Genomic DNA, 16282 nt, shown 5'->3' on the forward strand with positions numbered 1-16282 from the left:
TATTTTACTTTTAAAAGACAACTGAAGGCAGCCCTGTTTAGGGAAGTTTTTCATATTTAATGCTGTACAGTGGTGCCCCGCAAGACGAATGCCTCGCAAGACGGAAAACCCGCTAGACGAAAGGGTTTTCCGTTTTTGAGCTGCTTCGCAAGACGAATTTCCCTATGGGCTTGCTTCGCAAGACGAAAACGTCTTGCGAGTGTTCCAATTTTTCCCCGCCCTCCTTTTTCTAAGCCGCTAATAGCCGCTAAGCCTTTAATAGCCGCTAATCCGCTAAACCGCTAATAGCACTAATCCGCTAAGCCACTAATAGGGTTGCTTCGCAAGACGAAAAAACTGCTAGACGAAGAGACTCGCAGAACGGGTTATTTTCATCTTTTAGGCACCACTGTATTGTTTTTAACACTTGATTGGGAGCCGCCCAGAATGGCTGGGGAAACTTGGCCAGATGGGCGGGGTATAAATTATTATTATTATTATTATTATTATTATTATTATTATTATTATTATTATTATTATTATTTGAAAGAGAACCAGGCATGGAGGCATCAGTGGCTAGTGAGGTTTGGTCGTAAATTCCCTCCTTGTCATTTGAATCCATTGGTTCGGAACCTCCCTTCTGGAGCAGCAGAAAACAAGCTTGCTCCCTCTTCCATGGGACGGCCCTTCGGATATTGGAGGGTGGGATATAAACAGTTATAATCATGGAAGGGACCCCAGTGGTCATCAAGTCCAACGCCCTGCATTGCAGGAATCGGGAATCTCAGCGGAAGCATCCATGGCATCCATTATTATCATGGGAATAATAATACAGTGGTGCCTCGCAAGACGAAAAGAATCCGTTCTGTGATTCTCTTCGTCTAGCGGTTTTTTCCTCTTGCGAAGCAAGCCCATTGAGGGATTAGCGGATTAGCGCTATTAGCGGCTTTTAGCGGCTTATCGGCTTATCGGATCAGCTGATAAGCAGCTTAGCGGCTTAGAAAAAGAGGGGGGGGGGAGGAAAAAAAGCCAGCAGGAACTCGCAAGACATTGTCGTCTTGCGAAGCAAGCCCATAGGAAATTTGTTTTGCGAAGCACCTCCAAAACGGAAAACTCTTTCGTCTAGCGAGTTTTCCGTCTTGCGAGGCATTCGTCTTGCGGGGCACCACTGTAATAGATACATGGTGCAAAGAAACCGGCCCTGCAAAAGATGAAGAAGGTCTCAGCTTTCTATTGCTTTGGAAGAAGAACGAACACACAACTCACATGCAAAGCGAGAGCTAGACATGTTTGTCTGCACCTCTGCTTGGCTGCCTGGAAGAGAGAGAGAGAGAGAGAGAAAGAGAGAGAGAGAGAAATCACAGCAACGGAAATTGTGAGAAAATGCAGAGCCACTTTCGCCTCCCTGGCATGACTCATCTCTGCAGCTCCGAGAGAGCTGCTCTGTTTATTCCTTAGCCCATCTGCCTCTGTTTACAGGCACATGTGGCAAGCCAGACGCTGTTTCTCCTCCTCCTCTTCCCACGCGCCCTGCTCCAGGGAAACAAATACTGCCACAGAGGAGGCCTGCCTTCAGATTGCTGCCCCACTATGGGCCAGGAGAACTGGGGTGGATTCGCAGCCGCTGCCGCCAGCTGCCCCGGGCTCAGCAAGCCACAGGCAACATGCTTCACATGTCCAGGGGGTCCCGGGTTCAAATTCCTGGCAACCCCTTGCCTGAAACTCTGGAGAAGGGGTCGGCAGGGCTTACCGGGCATGGGTCGGATCACTCCCATGGAGATCATCCGTGGGTTGGACCAGCACAGCACGATGCCGGAAATTGCGTCTGCGCAGAAGCGATTCCGGTGTCTGGGCATGTGCAGAAGCTATTTCCAGAGCCGCGGAAGAGAGTCCCTGTGCCACGCTGGTTTAGCGCAGTGCGCGGGGACTCGCTGAGCGGACGGCTCGGTTTGGGGGTGGCTCGGGGGCCGGTTAAATGGCCCCCGTTCACCACTTCCGGCCCATGGGCCTTAGGTTGCCAACTCCTGCTCTGGAGAGTTCCTGTGCAGAAGGAATGCTAGGCTAGATGAATCCAAGGTCTGGCTCAGGCGAAGAAGACTGCCTTTGTTCCTATCCCAGCTATTATTATTATTATTATTATTATTATTATTAGCAGCAGCAGCAGCAGCATTATTACAGCCCAGACTAGGATTTAAAGCAGCTCATCATGCTGACTAAAATGACCCAGATAAAATACAAAAGCTAAAAATGTTTGGAAGATAATATATTTAAAAAGCAATTAAATTTTAACAGAATTAAAGCAATATCAGAAACAGATCTATTGAAATACACAGAACAATGCAGCCTTCACAGCAAGGAAAAGAGCTGTTCTGGAATGGGAATTTTTTTTTCTTATCCCTCTCTCCTAACACTAGATGTCATGGGAATCCAACGAAGTTGAATGTTGGAAGATTTAGGACAGAGGAAAGAAAGACCTCCTTCACACAGTGCAGAGTTCAACAGCGGAACTCCCTTCCGCAGGAAGCTGCGATAGCCACCAACTACAGTGGCTTTTAAGGAGGCGTCGGCAATTTCATGGAGGAGAGAGAAGGCAATCAAAGGCTAATCGCCGCAATAGCTATGCTCTGCCTTCAGGGTTGGAGACAGAAATGCTTCTGAACACCAGTTGAAGGAAACCAAGGGAAAGGAGAGAGATCTCGTGCTTGGATCCTGTTTGTGAGTTTCAATAATAATAATAATAATAATAATAATAATAATAATAATAATAATATATTTATACCCCGCCCATCTGGCTGGGTTTCCCCAGCTGCTCTGGGTGGCTCCTAAAAGAATACAGTGGTACCTCGGGTTAAGTACTTAATTCGTTCTGGAGGTCTGTTCTTAACCTGAAACTGTTCTTAACCTGAAGCACCACTTTAGCTAATGGGGCCTCCTGCTGCCGCCATGCCACCAGAGCACGATTTCTGTTCTCATCCTGAAGCAAAGTTCTTAACCTGAAGCACTATTTCTGGGTTAGCGGAGTCTGTAACCTGAAGCGTATGTAACCCGAGGTACCACTGTATTAAAAACACCATAAACGATCAAACATTAAACCTTCAGGTGTCTTCTAAAAGTCAGGTAGTTGCTTACTGCCTTGACATCTGAAGGGAGGGCTTTCCACAGGGCAGGAGCCACCACTGAGAAGGCCCTCTGCCTGGTTCCCTGTAGCTTCACTTCTCGCAGGGAGGGAACCGCCAGAATGCCCTTGGCACTGGACCTCAGTGTCCGGGCAGAACGATAGGGGTGGAGACGCTCCTTCAGGTATACACAAGCACCTGGTGGCTGGCCACTGTGAAAACAGGATGCTGGAACGAGAGATGGACCATTGGCCTGATCCAGAAGGCTCTTCTTGGGTCTTCAAGTTTTTAAAAAATGGATGTTTACAAGTGTGGTTGGCTGTAGGGAAGGTTATGTTCTTAACCTGAGTGCAACCCCCAGTTGAGATTCCCAGCACATAAGGGCCTCCGACAGCGGAGGCAGAAGGCAACCGCTCTGGCTATGTTAAGAGAAGGTTCTCAATTTCTGGACCGTACCTTAGAATCATAGGACAGTACAGTTGGAAGAGACCCCCAAAGGTCCTCTAGTCCAGCCCCCTGCAAAGCAGGAATCTCGGCTAACAGATGACTGGTGGCTGTCCAACCTCTGCTGAAAAACCTCAGAGGAAGGAGAGCCCAAAGTCTCCCAGGGGAGACCGTTCCACTGACGAACCGCTCCTTGTTTCGTAGGTCTCGAATAAAAGATGCTGCTGTTTCTCTCCATCCTGCAAGAACACCTGCAGGTTTTTGGATCCAAGTCCTGAGGGAACAGCCCAAAATGTTTGCCCCCCCCCCACTCACCTCCATTTCGTGCACCAGCCTTGCAGGGCAGCCCCGGATGTGACTCTCACATGCACCCATGAGATGGCGCTGATGCTCCACAGACTTGGGCCAAAGCAGAGTTTTAGGAGCTGGGGTCAGCAAGCTTTTTCAGCAGGGGGCCGGTCCACTGTCCTTCAGACCTTGTGGGGGGCTGGACTAAATGTGAGGGATGAACGAATTCCTATGCCCCACAAATAACGCAGAGATGCATTTTTAAATAAAAGCACACATTCTACTCATGGAAAAACACGCTGATTCCCGGACCATCCGTGGGCCGGATTTAGAAGGCGATTGGGCTGGATCCGGCCCCTGGGCCTTAGTTTACTTACCCATGTTTAGGAGTGACACTCTGGACCTGATTGGCAACAAAGCAGTGGCTCCCAATTACCTAATTGATGCAGCCCTTCTGCTTTTTGAAAGCCAAGCCAAGGACCCCCCTGCTTTTGAAAATATGGGTGTCTCTGGTGGCTTTTGGTGTGCAAATGGTGCAAATGGTGCCACAAGCCCCCATGAACCACCAATTGGGAACTATGGGGGGGGGGAATTGGTTCCCAAAGGGGGCAGTACCCCCCCCCGGAGGAAAGTGGGGTTAACTAGGGGATGCCAAGAGACAAGGGGGCGGTCGAGGGTTAGACTCTGGATATGTGACTCAGACTTTGAGAAGCTGGCTTCTCTGGGTCAAGTTCATCAGCTTTCTCAACTCAAACTAATGGTAATTGGATTTTGAGTAAACGTGCAATTAATTGTGAATATTTTGAAGGTTATCTTTCTGAGAGGGCCTTGCAAACCGCTGTTCTGAATAATGCGTCTTTGGGGAGTTGGCTAGGGGGCACTGGGAATGAGTTTAAAGGTAAAGGGACCCCTGACCATTAGGTCCAGTCGTGACTGACCCTGGGGTTGCAGCGCTCATCTCACTTTACTGGCTGAGGGAGTCATGTGGCCAGCATGACTAAGCCACTTCTGGCGAACCAGAGCAGCGCATGGAAACGCCGTTTCCCTTCCCGCCGGAGCACTGCCTATTTATCTACTTGCACTTTGACGTGCTTTTGAACTGCTAGATTGGTGACTCTGGGGTTGCAGCGCTCATCTCGCTTTACTGGCCAAGGGAGCCAGCGTACAGCTTCCAGGTCATGTGGCCAGCATGACTAAGCCGCTTCTGGCGAACCAGAGCAGCGCATGGAAATGCTGTTTACCTTCCCGCCAGAGCGGTACCTATTTATCTACTTGCACTTTGATGTGCTTTCAAACTGTTAGGTTGGCAGGAGCAGGGACAGAGTAACGGGAGCTCACCCCATCGCGGGGATTCAAACTACCAACCTTCTGATCAGCAAGCCCTAGTCTCTGTGGTTTAACCCACAGCACCACCTGCATCCCTTGGGAATGAGTTAAGTGATGACTACTACTACTACTACTAATAATAATAATAATTATTATTATTATTTATACCCTGCCCATTTGACTGGGTTTCCCCAACCACTCTGGGCAGCTCCCAACATGTTAATAATAATAATAATAAAGCAATTTAACATCAAACATTAAAAGCTTCCCTAAACAGGGCTGCCTTCAGATGTCTTCTAAAGGTCAGATAGTTGTTTTTTCCTTGGCATCTGATGGGAGGGCGTTCCACAGGGCTGCCTTCAGATGTCTTCTAAAACCAAGTGGGTAGTGGCCCCACAAAGTCTGGGAACCCTTGATCGAAAAACCATGTCTACAGAGAAACTGTGCTGCCTGCTGGGGCTTGGTTTTTTTAATTCAGGACCTTTGCAGGTGTCAGAGGTTAACTTACCAGTACTTCAAAAGGGTTATATGCAGCTATTTGGCAAGCCTCTGAACACTTTTCTGGGGCTGGTTTTCCCTGGGTCCAAAAGAACAGAACTGGGAGGGGAAGAGAGAGGCTGGAGAGACGGAGTTGCTTTTGAAAGCTAGTTCACTGTGCCTTTACACAACACAGATTACAAGGCATTATTTCAGTTATGAATTTGGGTCCACACATGACATGCTCTCTCATTTTTAAAATTTTTTTTTTATAATTTCCACCCCAAGTATAATACAGTCAGTCAAACAGTTCAAAAATAGATTCCCTTATTGATCGACTTTGCTTCCACCCTTCCGTGGTTTCCTCCTGTATCAGTCACTGCTGCATATTATAATTATTCTAATCCTTTCATCCATCTTATTCTCAAAATAGCTTTTACTGCTGAGCTTATTCCAAACCGGCTAGCCTGCTCCTTCATGCCAAAGCATGGAATTTGCTGCCGCAGTGACCACCAGCACGGACAGCTTTAAATTTATTATTTAGTCGCTTATTTAGGGCGTTTATTTTCCTCCAAGGAGCCTGAGGTGGCGTATGTGCCTTTCTCCCCTTCCCCGTTTAGTCCCCACAACAACCCCGTGGTTAGGCTGAGAGAGGCAGTGACTGGGCCAAGGTCACACCAGGGAGCTTCATGGCCCAGTGGGGGATTTGAACCCTCGTCTCCCAGGTCCTAAATTAATCATGACTACCTTGTGAGGTAGGCTAGACTGAGAGGCAGGGCCTAGTCCAGGGGTCCCCAACCTGCAGCCCATGGGCAGGAAGCGGCCCACAGAGGCCGTTTAACCGGCCCCCGAGCCACCCCCGAACTGAGTCGCTCGCTTGGTGAATCCCCATGCCTTGCTGCTGCGGCGGTTTAACACTGCTCCAGCAATCTCTTCTGCACATGCGCAGATGCCAGAAATTGCTTCTGTGCATGCGTAGACGCCAGAAATCGCATCTGCACAGGTGCAATTTTCAGTGTCTGGGTATGTGCAGAAGCGATTTATGGCATTGCGCCGTGCTGGCCTGGCCCATGGAGGATATCCGTGGGAGTGATCTGGCCCATGCCCGGTAAGCCTTGCCAACCCCTGGCCTAGTCCCACACTCTTACCAATAAACCACACTAGCCTTCCAAAATGAGAGCAAAGAAATCAATGGGGGAATAACAAATCTTGGGAGTGGCAGTTCATCATGATGCCAAAATTAAACCCCCAAGGCTGTAAGCCGCAGAATAGGAACCACCTGAAGGGGACCATGGGGGGGGGGGTTCTTTGAAAAACACCTGGCTGGCTCCTGTGAGAGGCAGGAAGCTTGGTTAGGTGACAGGCCCACTTTTATCGGACGCATCAGAGCTCTCCTTACATTCTTACTATGAGAAAACGGTCATGGATGCTATAGCTGAGATTCCTGCGTTGCAGGGGGTTAGACTAGATGAACAGATGCCGAAGAATTGATGCTTTGAATTCTGGTGCTGGAGGAGACTCTTGAGAGTCCCATGGACTGCAAGAAGATCAAACGTATCCATTCTTAAGGAAAACAGCCCTGAGTGCTCACTAGAAGGACAGATCGTGAAGCTGAGGCTCCAAGACTTTGGCCACCTCATAAGAAGAGAAGACTCCCTGGAAAAGACCCGGATGTTGGGAAAGATGGAGGGCACAAGGAGAAGGGGACGACAGAGGACAAGATGGTTGGAAGTGTTCTTGAAGCTACCAGCATGAGTTTGACCAAACTGCGGGAGGCAGTGGAAGACAGGAGGGCCTGGCGTGCTCTGGTCCATGGGGTGACGAAGAGGCGGACACGACTAAATGACTAAACAACAACAACAGACTAGATGAACCCTGGGGTCCCTTACAACTCTATGGTTCTCTGATTCTGTGACACGGGAACCTCTGTGTCAGAGATCAGTAAGACCCCCCTGGCCCTTCAGACATGCTGGACTCCCTATCAGCCCCAGCAGGCCCAATGGTCAGGGCTGGCGGTGCAAAGTCGGGCTCCAGAAACCTCTGCAAAGCTACCATTGGGCTACCTTTGTTGTTTGGGGAGGAGGCAATGAAAAGTCCAGAAACAATCCAGGAGGTGGAGCGAATCCCCTACAGAGAAAGGTTGCAGCATTTGAAGAAGAAGAAGAAGAGTTTGGATTTGATATCCCGCCTTTCACGCCCTTTAAGGAGTCTCAAAGCGGCTAACATTCTCCTTTCCCTTCCTCCCCCACAACAAACACTCTGTGAGGTGAGTGGGGCTGAGAGACTTCAAAGAAGTGTGACTGGCCCAAGGTCACCCAGCAGCTGCAGGTGGAGGAGCAGGGAAGCGAACCCGGTTCACCAGATTACGAGACTACCGCTCTTAACCACTACACCACACTGGCTCTCTTTGGGACTTTTTAGTTCAGAGAAAAAAAAGGCAAGGAAGAGGCGGCGTGCTTTTTTCACAGGGGGACGAGGGTATACCAGCTCACATCCCCTTCATTAATGGCTGGAGGCAGTCCTAGGCAATTGCTCCCCAGGGAATTAGCCATGCTGATTGCCTTAATTATCTTTCCAACCTGCCTCGCCTTGCCCAGAACAAGAATTAGAGGCAGCAGAAGCCACATAGGGAGAAAAAGGCAGCCTCTGGGCTGGAGGAAGAAACTAATGATGCCCATCAACATTTTATTAGCTGCTGGAGAAGCAGCAAAGATGTATTATTAAGGTACTTTGCATTTAAGGGGTATGTGTGTGAGTGTGCAAGTCCTATTGCCACTCATCACCCCAGTGATGAGATTCCAGGGGTTCCAGGCGATTACTCAGGGTTCAGTTTCCTCGGGAGGAAGATAAGCAGAGATTGCAATGTCTTTCGGATATCTGGTTTTATTTCCACGTATATACAACCTGAGCATAACGCGGCAGGGCTCACAGCATCAACACCTCAACAGGTCTTGCTTCTCCAACAGTCTCAGCTTTGGATGCAGCACGGAGCAAGCAGGTCTCTGTGTCTCCAGCTTGTTTCCCAGCTCAGCTCTCTCACACATCTCTGGCTATTGCTCAGCGATAGGAGAGGGGGTGGAGGAACTTCTATGGCTCCGAGCAACTTCTGGCAAGTTATGCTAATCTTATTGCTTAACAAGCCATCCCCAACCAAAAGGACAGGTTTGGCAAGCTGACTCTCATACCTTCTTTCCCCCACATATACAGGAACCCATGCACTGAAGGGAACCCAGGGCATCATCCAAACTGACCCCCACCACACAAACCAGCAAAACTATATTTTGATGCTATAGGGCCCTTTTGGGTGAGCGTTTGTGTGTGTGCCAACCTCTGCTAAGTGTCCATGTAATATACGCAGCTCTGCCTTCCCTTAGTGCCCTCCAGATGTGCTGGACCGCAAGTCCCAAGAGGCCCTGCCAGCGCCAATGGGAGTTGTAGTCCGATACATCTGGAGGGAGCCAGGTTGGGGAAGGAGGTGAGAGAAGGGAAGGGAAGCGCTAGAGGCACAAGCATACCCACAGGGTAGCACCACTTTCTAAATACTGCGCCTTAATGCGCTAGATGCATTGCTTAATTAAGTGCCTTAATGCTGTTTGGGGAAATATCTGCCACTACCCAGCTTGTGTTGTGGAGGGGCCTCTGCAATTTTGCAACACTGAATATTTGGCCATATCAAACTGGTTTTTAATTGGCTAGCCCCGACTGGGGATTTTCATAGAACTGTGGAGTTGGAAGGGACCCCAAGAGTCATCTAGTCCAGCCCCCGGCAATGCTTTGAATGCCTCTCTCTCACAATGAGTGAAGTTGGGACAGACTTTAGGTGAAGGGAGGATTTAGTCTACGCGACTCTGCAGAAGGTCAGGGCTTAACCCAGGAACACGATATGTACGAAAACAAAGCAACTCCTGAGCATGGGCAAAGTGCACCTCCAAGCAAAAAGCCACAGCTGTTTCTTGGGCTTATTCTAGAGCAATATCCTTACGAAAGGACATGATAGATTTGGAAAAGGTTTAGGAAAGGGCAACCAAAATGAAGAAAGGCTGCAGTGTTTGGGACTTTGAAGCTTACATGATAGATTGAAGTTTATTAAAATCATGCGTGGCCCAAAGAAAGCGGATAGAGGAAAGTTCTCTCCCTCGTAACAGTGGAACTCGTGGAGATCCAATGAAGCTGAACATTGGAAGATTCGGGACAGAGAAAAGAAAGGAATTCTTCACCCAGGTGCTCTAATGGGAAACCTGCAAGCAGGATTTGAACACAAGAGCGCTCTCCCCTCCTGGTGTCCAGAAGCATTGCTTCCTCCAGCTATGGAGGCAGCGCATATCCGTCCTGCCTAGTAGCCACAGAGCCCTTTCCTCCATCAATTTGTCTCATTTCAAAGCCACTCCCTGCTTCTAGTGGGAGTGAGTTCCATAGTTTAACCTTCCCTGCAAATAAAAACGAACTACCACCAGCACACCAGCAGGGAAAAAAGACTTTTTTGCCTGATGTGTTGTTTGTTGCTTTTGAGGTACACCCTCAAATGGGACTCTGCCCCCCCCCCGCAGAAACTCAGGTCTGCCCTAAGCTCTTTCCTCCCCACCCTCCTCTTTTTGCACCTGCCTTCTTCCCTAAGCGAGGACCCGTCCAAGCGAGCAGCATCTCAAGGATGCGCAATAACCAAGCCCGCCAAGGAGATGGTTTCTCTGCAAAATTGGGGAGCTCATCCAGGCTGCCGCCGCCCACCGTCCCCTCCCTCCAAGATCTGAAAGCTCAGAGCATCCTTCCTCCTCCTTTTAGAAAGAGGACGGTAGGACCCAGCAGAAGCCTCGGGCGCCCGGGGAGGTGAGTGTCTCTCTCTCTCTCTCTCTGTGTGTGTGTCTCGCCTTGTTCCCCGCCTGCTTTTACATCCTTGAGAGAAAAGGCAGGCAGATTCTTCCAAGGAGGCGCCCGGCCTGCATCCCGGCCAGCGAGCTGTGGGCAGGGGGCCTGTGCCTGCCCAGAGGGGGAAAGGGGGGGGGCATCAGGCGCGAGGCAGGGGGCGAAGGCGCTGGCTTGGCAATGTGAGCCCATCTGCCCCCATCTCTCTGAGGAGGAGAGAAAGGGCGCCCTGCGCGCCTGCTTTGCTGCCTGGCCCCAGGGACCGGCTCTTCTCCCGACTGGTCCTCTCTTCCCTGCCTGGCGAGCATCCTTTGAACTCTCCCTGCATCCCAAGGAAGGACCACTTTGCCATCGCCGCTTCTTTCCCCCCACAGACAGCTTTTCTTTCTTCGTGTTTTCTTTTCTTTCCCCCGTAGCGGAAGGGAGGAGAACTGTAACTCTCCTAGGAGTTGTTGAAGGGTCTTCCGCCTTTCCTCTTGCAGCCATCTCTTGAGAGGGGAAGGAAGGTTTCAGCGCTTGAGAAAGGAGGGCGGAGGGAGGACGACGACGAGTCCGGGCCAATCGCCGGAGGAGGAAGTCCTTCCACTCTCACCTGTTCCCTCCCGGAGGGCTGGATCTAATGCTGTGACTCACCTGCGCGGCTGGTTTCCGACAGGACACGACAACAACGCAGCGCCAGGCTTTGGCAGGCGACCAAAGCCACGCAGACTTCTTCTCCCCGTCTCCTTTGGGTGGCTCTGCCCCTTTCCCTCCTCCTCTCCCTCCTCCTCCTCCTCCGCCACGAAAAGGAAGAACTCAGGAGTTCTCTGCAGCCGGCTGTTAAGTATTATACTTATAATATCCATGTCCGCTTTCTCCTTGGCAAAAGGGGAACACCTCTCCATTGGGGAGAGACGCCTCTGCCAAGTCTGATTTCTCTGGCTAACTTAGTTCCCCCTCCATCTCCACCTGCCTCGTGCTCTCCCCGCCCCCCTGATCTGAGACAAAAACCTCCTTGTTCTTTCATAATCGCTGCGAAATCAGTTTTACAAGGAAAAAAAGAGAAAGGATAGAACCGGCCTCTCCAGTTTTGGCTTGGAAACCGAAGGAAGATCTCGCAGGCTCCACATCTCAGCCGCTTTTCGTTTTGCTGAGACACGGTTTTGGTTGTGCGCCGGCTTATATATCTTGACTTCGACGCCATGTCCACCCGGGACAGCGTGCAGATTCCGGACGACCGAGATTTCGACCACTTCCGGACGGAGTGCAATTCTGACGACGGCTGGAGCCTCACGTACAACAAGTCTGGGATTGTCGTGTGGATCCAGATCCTTGAGGCAGAGAAATCCCTGCACAAGATCAAGGTAAGGAATGCGCCGTGGAGCGTGGAAGGATCTGGCCCAGCACAAGCAACTAGGGTTTTGTTGTGGCTTCAGGCCACAGGCCCTGGTTGGCAGGGTGGTTTTTTTTAAAAATTCTCTTGTTTATTAACAACTTTTCTTTTCCCTCAGTTGCCACTTCTACTTTTCTGCCTCTTTTGGGGTTGACGCAGGAAACCCAAGGCAGTTTTCAGACGTAGCGTTTTGAGGTATTTAATATGCAGGGGGCTGTAGCCCATAGCGAACCTGTCCCACATGAGCCTCACGCAAAGGAAATGTGTGAGAGGGCATCTGTGGCCTTGCACCACTCCTGTGAGTTGTCACGTATGAGTCCCAACCGCGCCAGAATGCCTGGCGACTGAAGTTTCGAAACCTAACGTGCACTTTGCTGGGAAGTTAGCTTGTCCTCTTAACCTGACATTTTGACCGCTGCATGGAAGTCCTTGATAAGGCATTTCGTTAGAAATTCAGTTGCGCAATCCTCAGTGTCACCGCCACAAAATGAAGCAAGTCCCACCAGGCAGCAGAAAAGCGTCAGATTAAAAACTCACAAAAGGGCAGGAGTTACAAAGCGCCGTGCTGTCTTGAACTGGGCCGCTTTGGAACATGTAGATTTTCGGGTTTCACAGAACTCTTTGTCAGATAGAAACTGATGAAGACTTCTGAGAAAGCGGAACATGTGCATGCTTTTATACCAGCTGAAAACATATAATGTACCGGCTATGTTTTCCTTTCCCTGCATGCACCAAGTTTAATATTTTTTTTTGGGGGGGGGGTGCATTTGTGCAAACCTGAATATCTTGGTCTTTTTTATTTGAACTTCTAAGTCACCTGAACTCTGTCCTTGAAGCTCCAGGGAGGCTGCCGTGCAAACACCCACCCACCAGTGATTCACTGCGCTGTGAACCAGGAACTTCCTGGTGCGAGTCTTTCGCGAGATCACCCTCTGTCCGACTTAGCAACTCCCCTTTCGATCGGGTTAAGATGATGCTGGCCTTCCTTACAGGGGCGACGTTGCATTTAGTTGGTCAGGTTTGCAAAGTTCTCTGAATCCTTTGAGAAGCAGTATAATGATCCCTGAATCACTCCGGTCCTTTCCCTCCTTATCAACACAACAGCCTTGTGAGTTAGGTCAGGCAGGGAAAGAGAGTTTTCTCCAGAGGGCACTGAGATTACACTGGAACTTGGTTGGCTGTCTTTGCCTGAACACCACATGCTAACTACTATATAATAAATGGAGGATGCCCTAATGTAATTATTCTTTAAGAACAGAGGAAGCTTATGCTGAGACAGACTGGCTCCATACGTATTGCCTTCACTCACCGGCAGTGATTCTCTCAGGTTTCAGATTAGTGTTGTCTTCCCCCCCGTCCCCCCGAAGATGCTCTCCAAGCATTCAAAACTTGCTAGGCACATTTTGCACCTAGCTATCAGCCGCTTGCGACCAAGTGAAGATGCCCGGGAGCCAGGATGGCGCCTGACATCTCCACCACCTGTGGATCCTTGGCTCAGGACTGTTTTCACGCACCAATTCCACATCCTGTAGAACCCTGTCATCCTGCACAATCAGAATGAATTTCAGGTACCAAAAAGTCGCACGGAAAAATACGACTTTTGAGTTGTCTGGACCCCAAATGGCCACTAGGCATTCATTTTGGCAACTGCAACCCTGGTTTAAGGAGCCATGTGGTGCCTAGCTAGTATATCTGAATTCCTAACCCTGTTTGTCGCTGAGCTTTGCAACGCACACAGCTTTCGGAGAGCTCCAAGTGCCTCCCATACATGGTCTTCCTAATACCCTGTAAGGGAGGCAATAATTATTATCTCCCTATGAGCCAGAGTAGGGCTGTGGCCCTGGCGTCTTACACGGCGCCCCCTACTGAATTTCTGACGGAGGCAAGGTTGGTTGAACCAGGGGATTTTATCACATGCAACTTTTCATACAGGGGAGGGAGAAGCTGCTTTGGAGATCCCCTTTTCTATGCAAGGTGTGGGGGGCTCAGCTGGCCTCTCCCCTCTACGCCTGCCTGCTATACAGAAAGTAACCAAACAATTAAACCCCTGTGTTGAAAACAATTATCAGTAATAGCCAAGGCAACACGATGACCAAGTACAACAATGCGATGTCAGTATGAACTCTTTATATAATCCATACAGAACATTGAACAGTATGAAATATATGAAATACCGTATTTTTTGCTCTATAAGACTCACTTTTTCCCTCCTAAAAAGTAAGGGGAAATGTGTGTGCGTCTTATGGAGCGAATGCAGGCTGTGCAGCTATCCCAGAAGCTAGAACAGCAAGAGGGATTGCTCCTTTCACTGTGCAGCAATCCCTCTTGCTGTTCTGGCTTCTGAGATTCAGAATATTTTTTTTCTTGTTTTCCTCCTCCAAAAACTAGTTGCGTCTTGTGGTCTGGTGCGTCTTATAGAGCGAAAAATACGGTATACACTCTCTGCAAAACCAAATAAACAGAAATCTTATACATCTCTGAAAGTCACAAAATAGGCACTCTTGATGGATTCTCTTGAAAACATAGAACCAAATAAACATAAGCCTTAGAAAGTCTTTGTAGACTATGCAAGTCTCTGAAAGAAGCAGTGGGTCAGATTCTTATCTGGTGAAAATAAGCCGTAAAGCTTTGTTTTATGACGTCCAACGCTGCTGAAGTGGTCTGCAAACAGATGTAGTGAACAGTGATTCCAGATATACCCACTTTCTGCTATACAGAAAGGGCTTCTGTTGCCTCTCTTCATCCAGGACTCCTTTAGGAGGGGAGGAAGGGTGGGATACCAATCATTGTTAATAATAATAATAATAATAATAATAATAATAATAATAATAATAATTGATTATTATGTTAATAATTATAGAGAAAACTCATGCTCGGGCTTTGCCAAATATCCTGCATGTTGTTCAGATACACAGTGAGCCGGTTCACACATGCATTTTAAACGTGGCGTTTGTTAGTCAGCTTTTCTGGGTCTTGTGAATGCTACGGTGTCCAGCGGGTGTCGAGATCGCAGTTTGTTGCCTCCAGCCTCAGTTCTATTGGCCATCCAACCACTGCTTAAAAACCTCTCCTGGAGGGGAGTCCACCCCGTTCATAAGACCAATCACTCTGGCAAAGAGGAGAACCAAACCGGACTGAAAAGACAGGTATAGGACCCAAAGTCCCCCCCCCCCCAACATCATGAGAGAGAGCTGTGAAAATATGATTCCTTTCCCCGTTCCTCATCTGTCTCCTCATCCATCTCCTTCTGTCTCGTATGCCTGAAGCTTTTTAGCAGAGATCCTCTTTGCTTAATCACATAAAGAGATGGAGCAGGGAGATCGGTTTCCCAAGGGGGAAAACGGATGTTTCCATCCCATTAACGTTACCCGGCACTCTGGGGCCAGAGGTCAGTTGGTGCCTCCGAGATGCTGTCTCTAAGCAGCAACAAGGATCAATGGGCTCTGGCGGCTCCTTCCGTGCTTTGCATCTTTGCAGAACGCCAGCTAAGTGGTGTCAAGGAATAGATTCATTCGCCACAGATTTAAAGAGGTGGATTTGGAGGACGGGCCTCAGAGATCCTTAAGGGCCGGCAATCGTAGATCCTTTTTAGGCTTGGCAAGCGACCAGAAACAGGAGGGAATGATATGAAGTGCTCTTGTGCTCTTTGGCGGCAGCTCAGTCTGTGGAAATCTCCCGGTGAAGCTTTTTCGCAGCCTGGAAATAAACACCGTGCTTTTTGTAAACATGAAATCTGCCTGCGGTGGCAGATCTCGAGGTACCAAGCTGTTTCTGCACAGCAGCAGAGGCATTTTGAGAAAGCTGGCAACCTCAGCTCCACAGGTCCATCTGCCTGCATCTCTTGATCCAGGCATAGCCTTTGAAAGAGATTTCTTTTGTTTTCTCTTGAAAAATAATAGAATCAAACGTTTTTATTTTTCTGGCTCGGTTAAGAGGAACAGTTACCCTTCAAAATCGTGCCTCGACAGGGTGGGGGCTTGGAGATACGATATATGATAGCTTGTTTCCTCCAGTTGATCTGTTCCATCTATTGGAGATGGTGAAATGAAGCAGCTGTTTAAGAGGCCCAGAATCTGTTTTCCCATCTTGCAGTTTGTAATCTCATCTATTCTCCCTTCTCAGAAAGACACACACACACACACACACACACACACACACACACACACACCTCACTCCTGAGAAAGGCACAGAGGCATAAACGAAAGTGTAGCACCACCTGGTAGATGACTCTTGGTGGTTATTGTTGTTATAATATATTTAATTATACCCTGTCTTTTTCCTTGACGGGGACTCGTCGACTTACAGTTAAAAATAAGAACTGCTAAAAATGTAAGGGGAGGGCAAACAATAACCAAAAAGCAAATTAAACATTGATAGAATTAAAACTCTTTCTCTCTCTCATCATAGAATAATAATAATA

General features: G+C 49.0%; 1 protein-coding gene across 1 annotated transcript in view; it reads left to right on the forward strand.

Moving 5' to 3' along the window:
* Positions 1-8502: 8502 nt before the first annotated feature.
* STARD10 (StAR related lipid transfer domain containing 10) overlaps positions 8503-16282 on the forward strand; it is a 66391-nt gene continuing 58611 nt past the window's right edge. The window contains exon 1 of the mRNA XM_083499966.1: positions 8503-11833. Within this exon, the coding sequence (XP_083356092.1) occupies positions 11672-11833 (162 nt within the window). The 5' untranslated portion in view covers positions 8503-11671. The remainder of the gene's footprint in view (positions 11834-16282) is intronic.

The sequence above is a fragment of the Podarcis liolepis genome (assembly GCF_965112155.1).
Source record: "Podarcis liolepis genome assembly, chromosome: 4".
Classification (NCBI taxonomy): domain Eukaryota; kingdom Metazoa; phylum Chordata; class Lepidosauria; order Squamata; family Lacertidae; genus Podarcis; species Podarcis liolepis.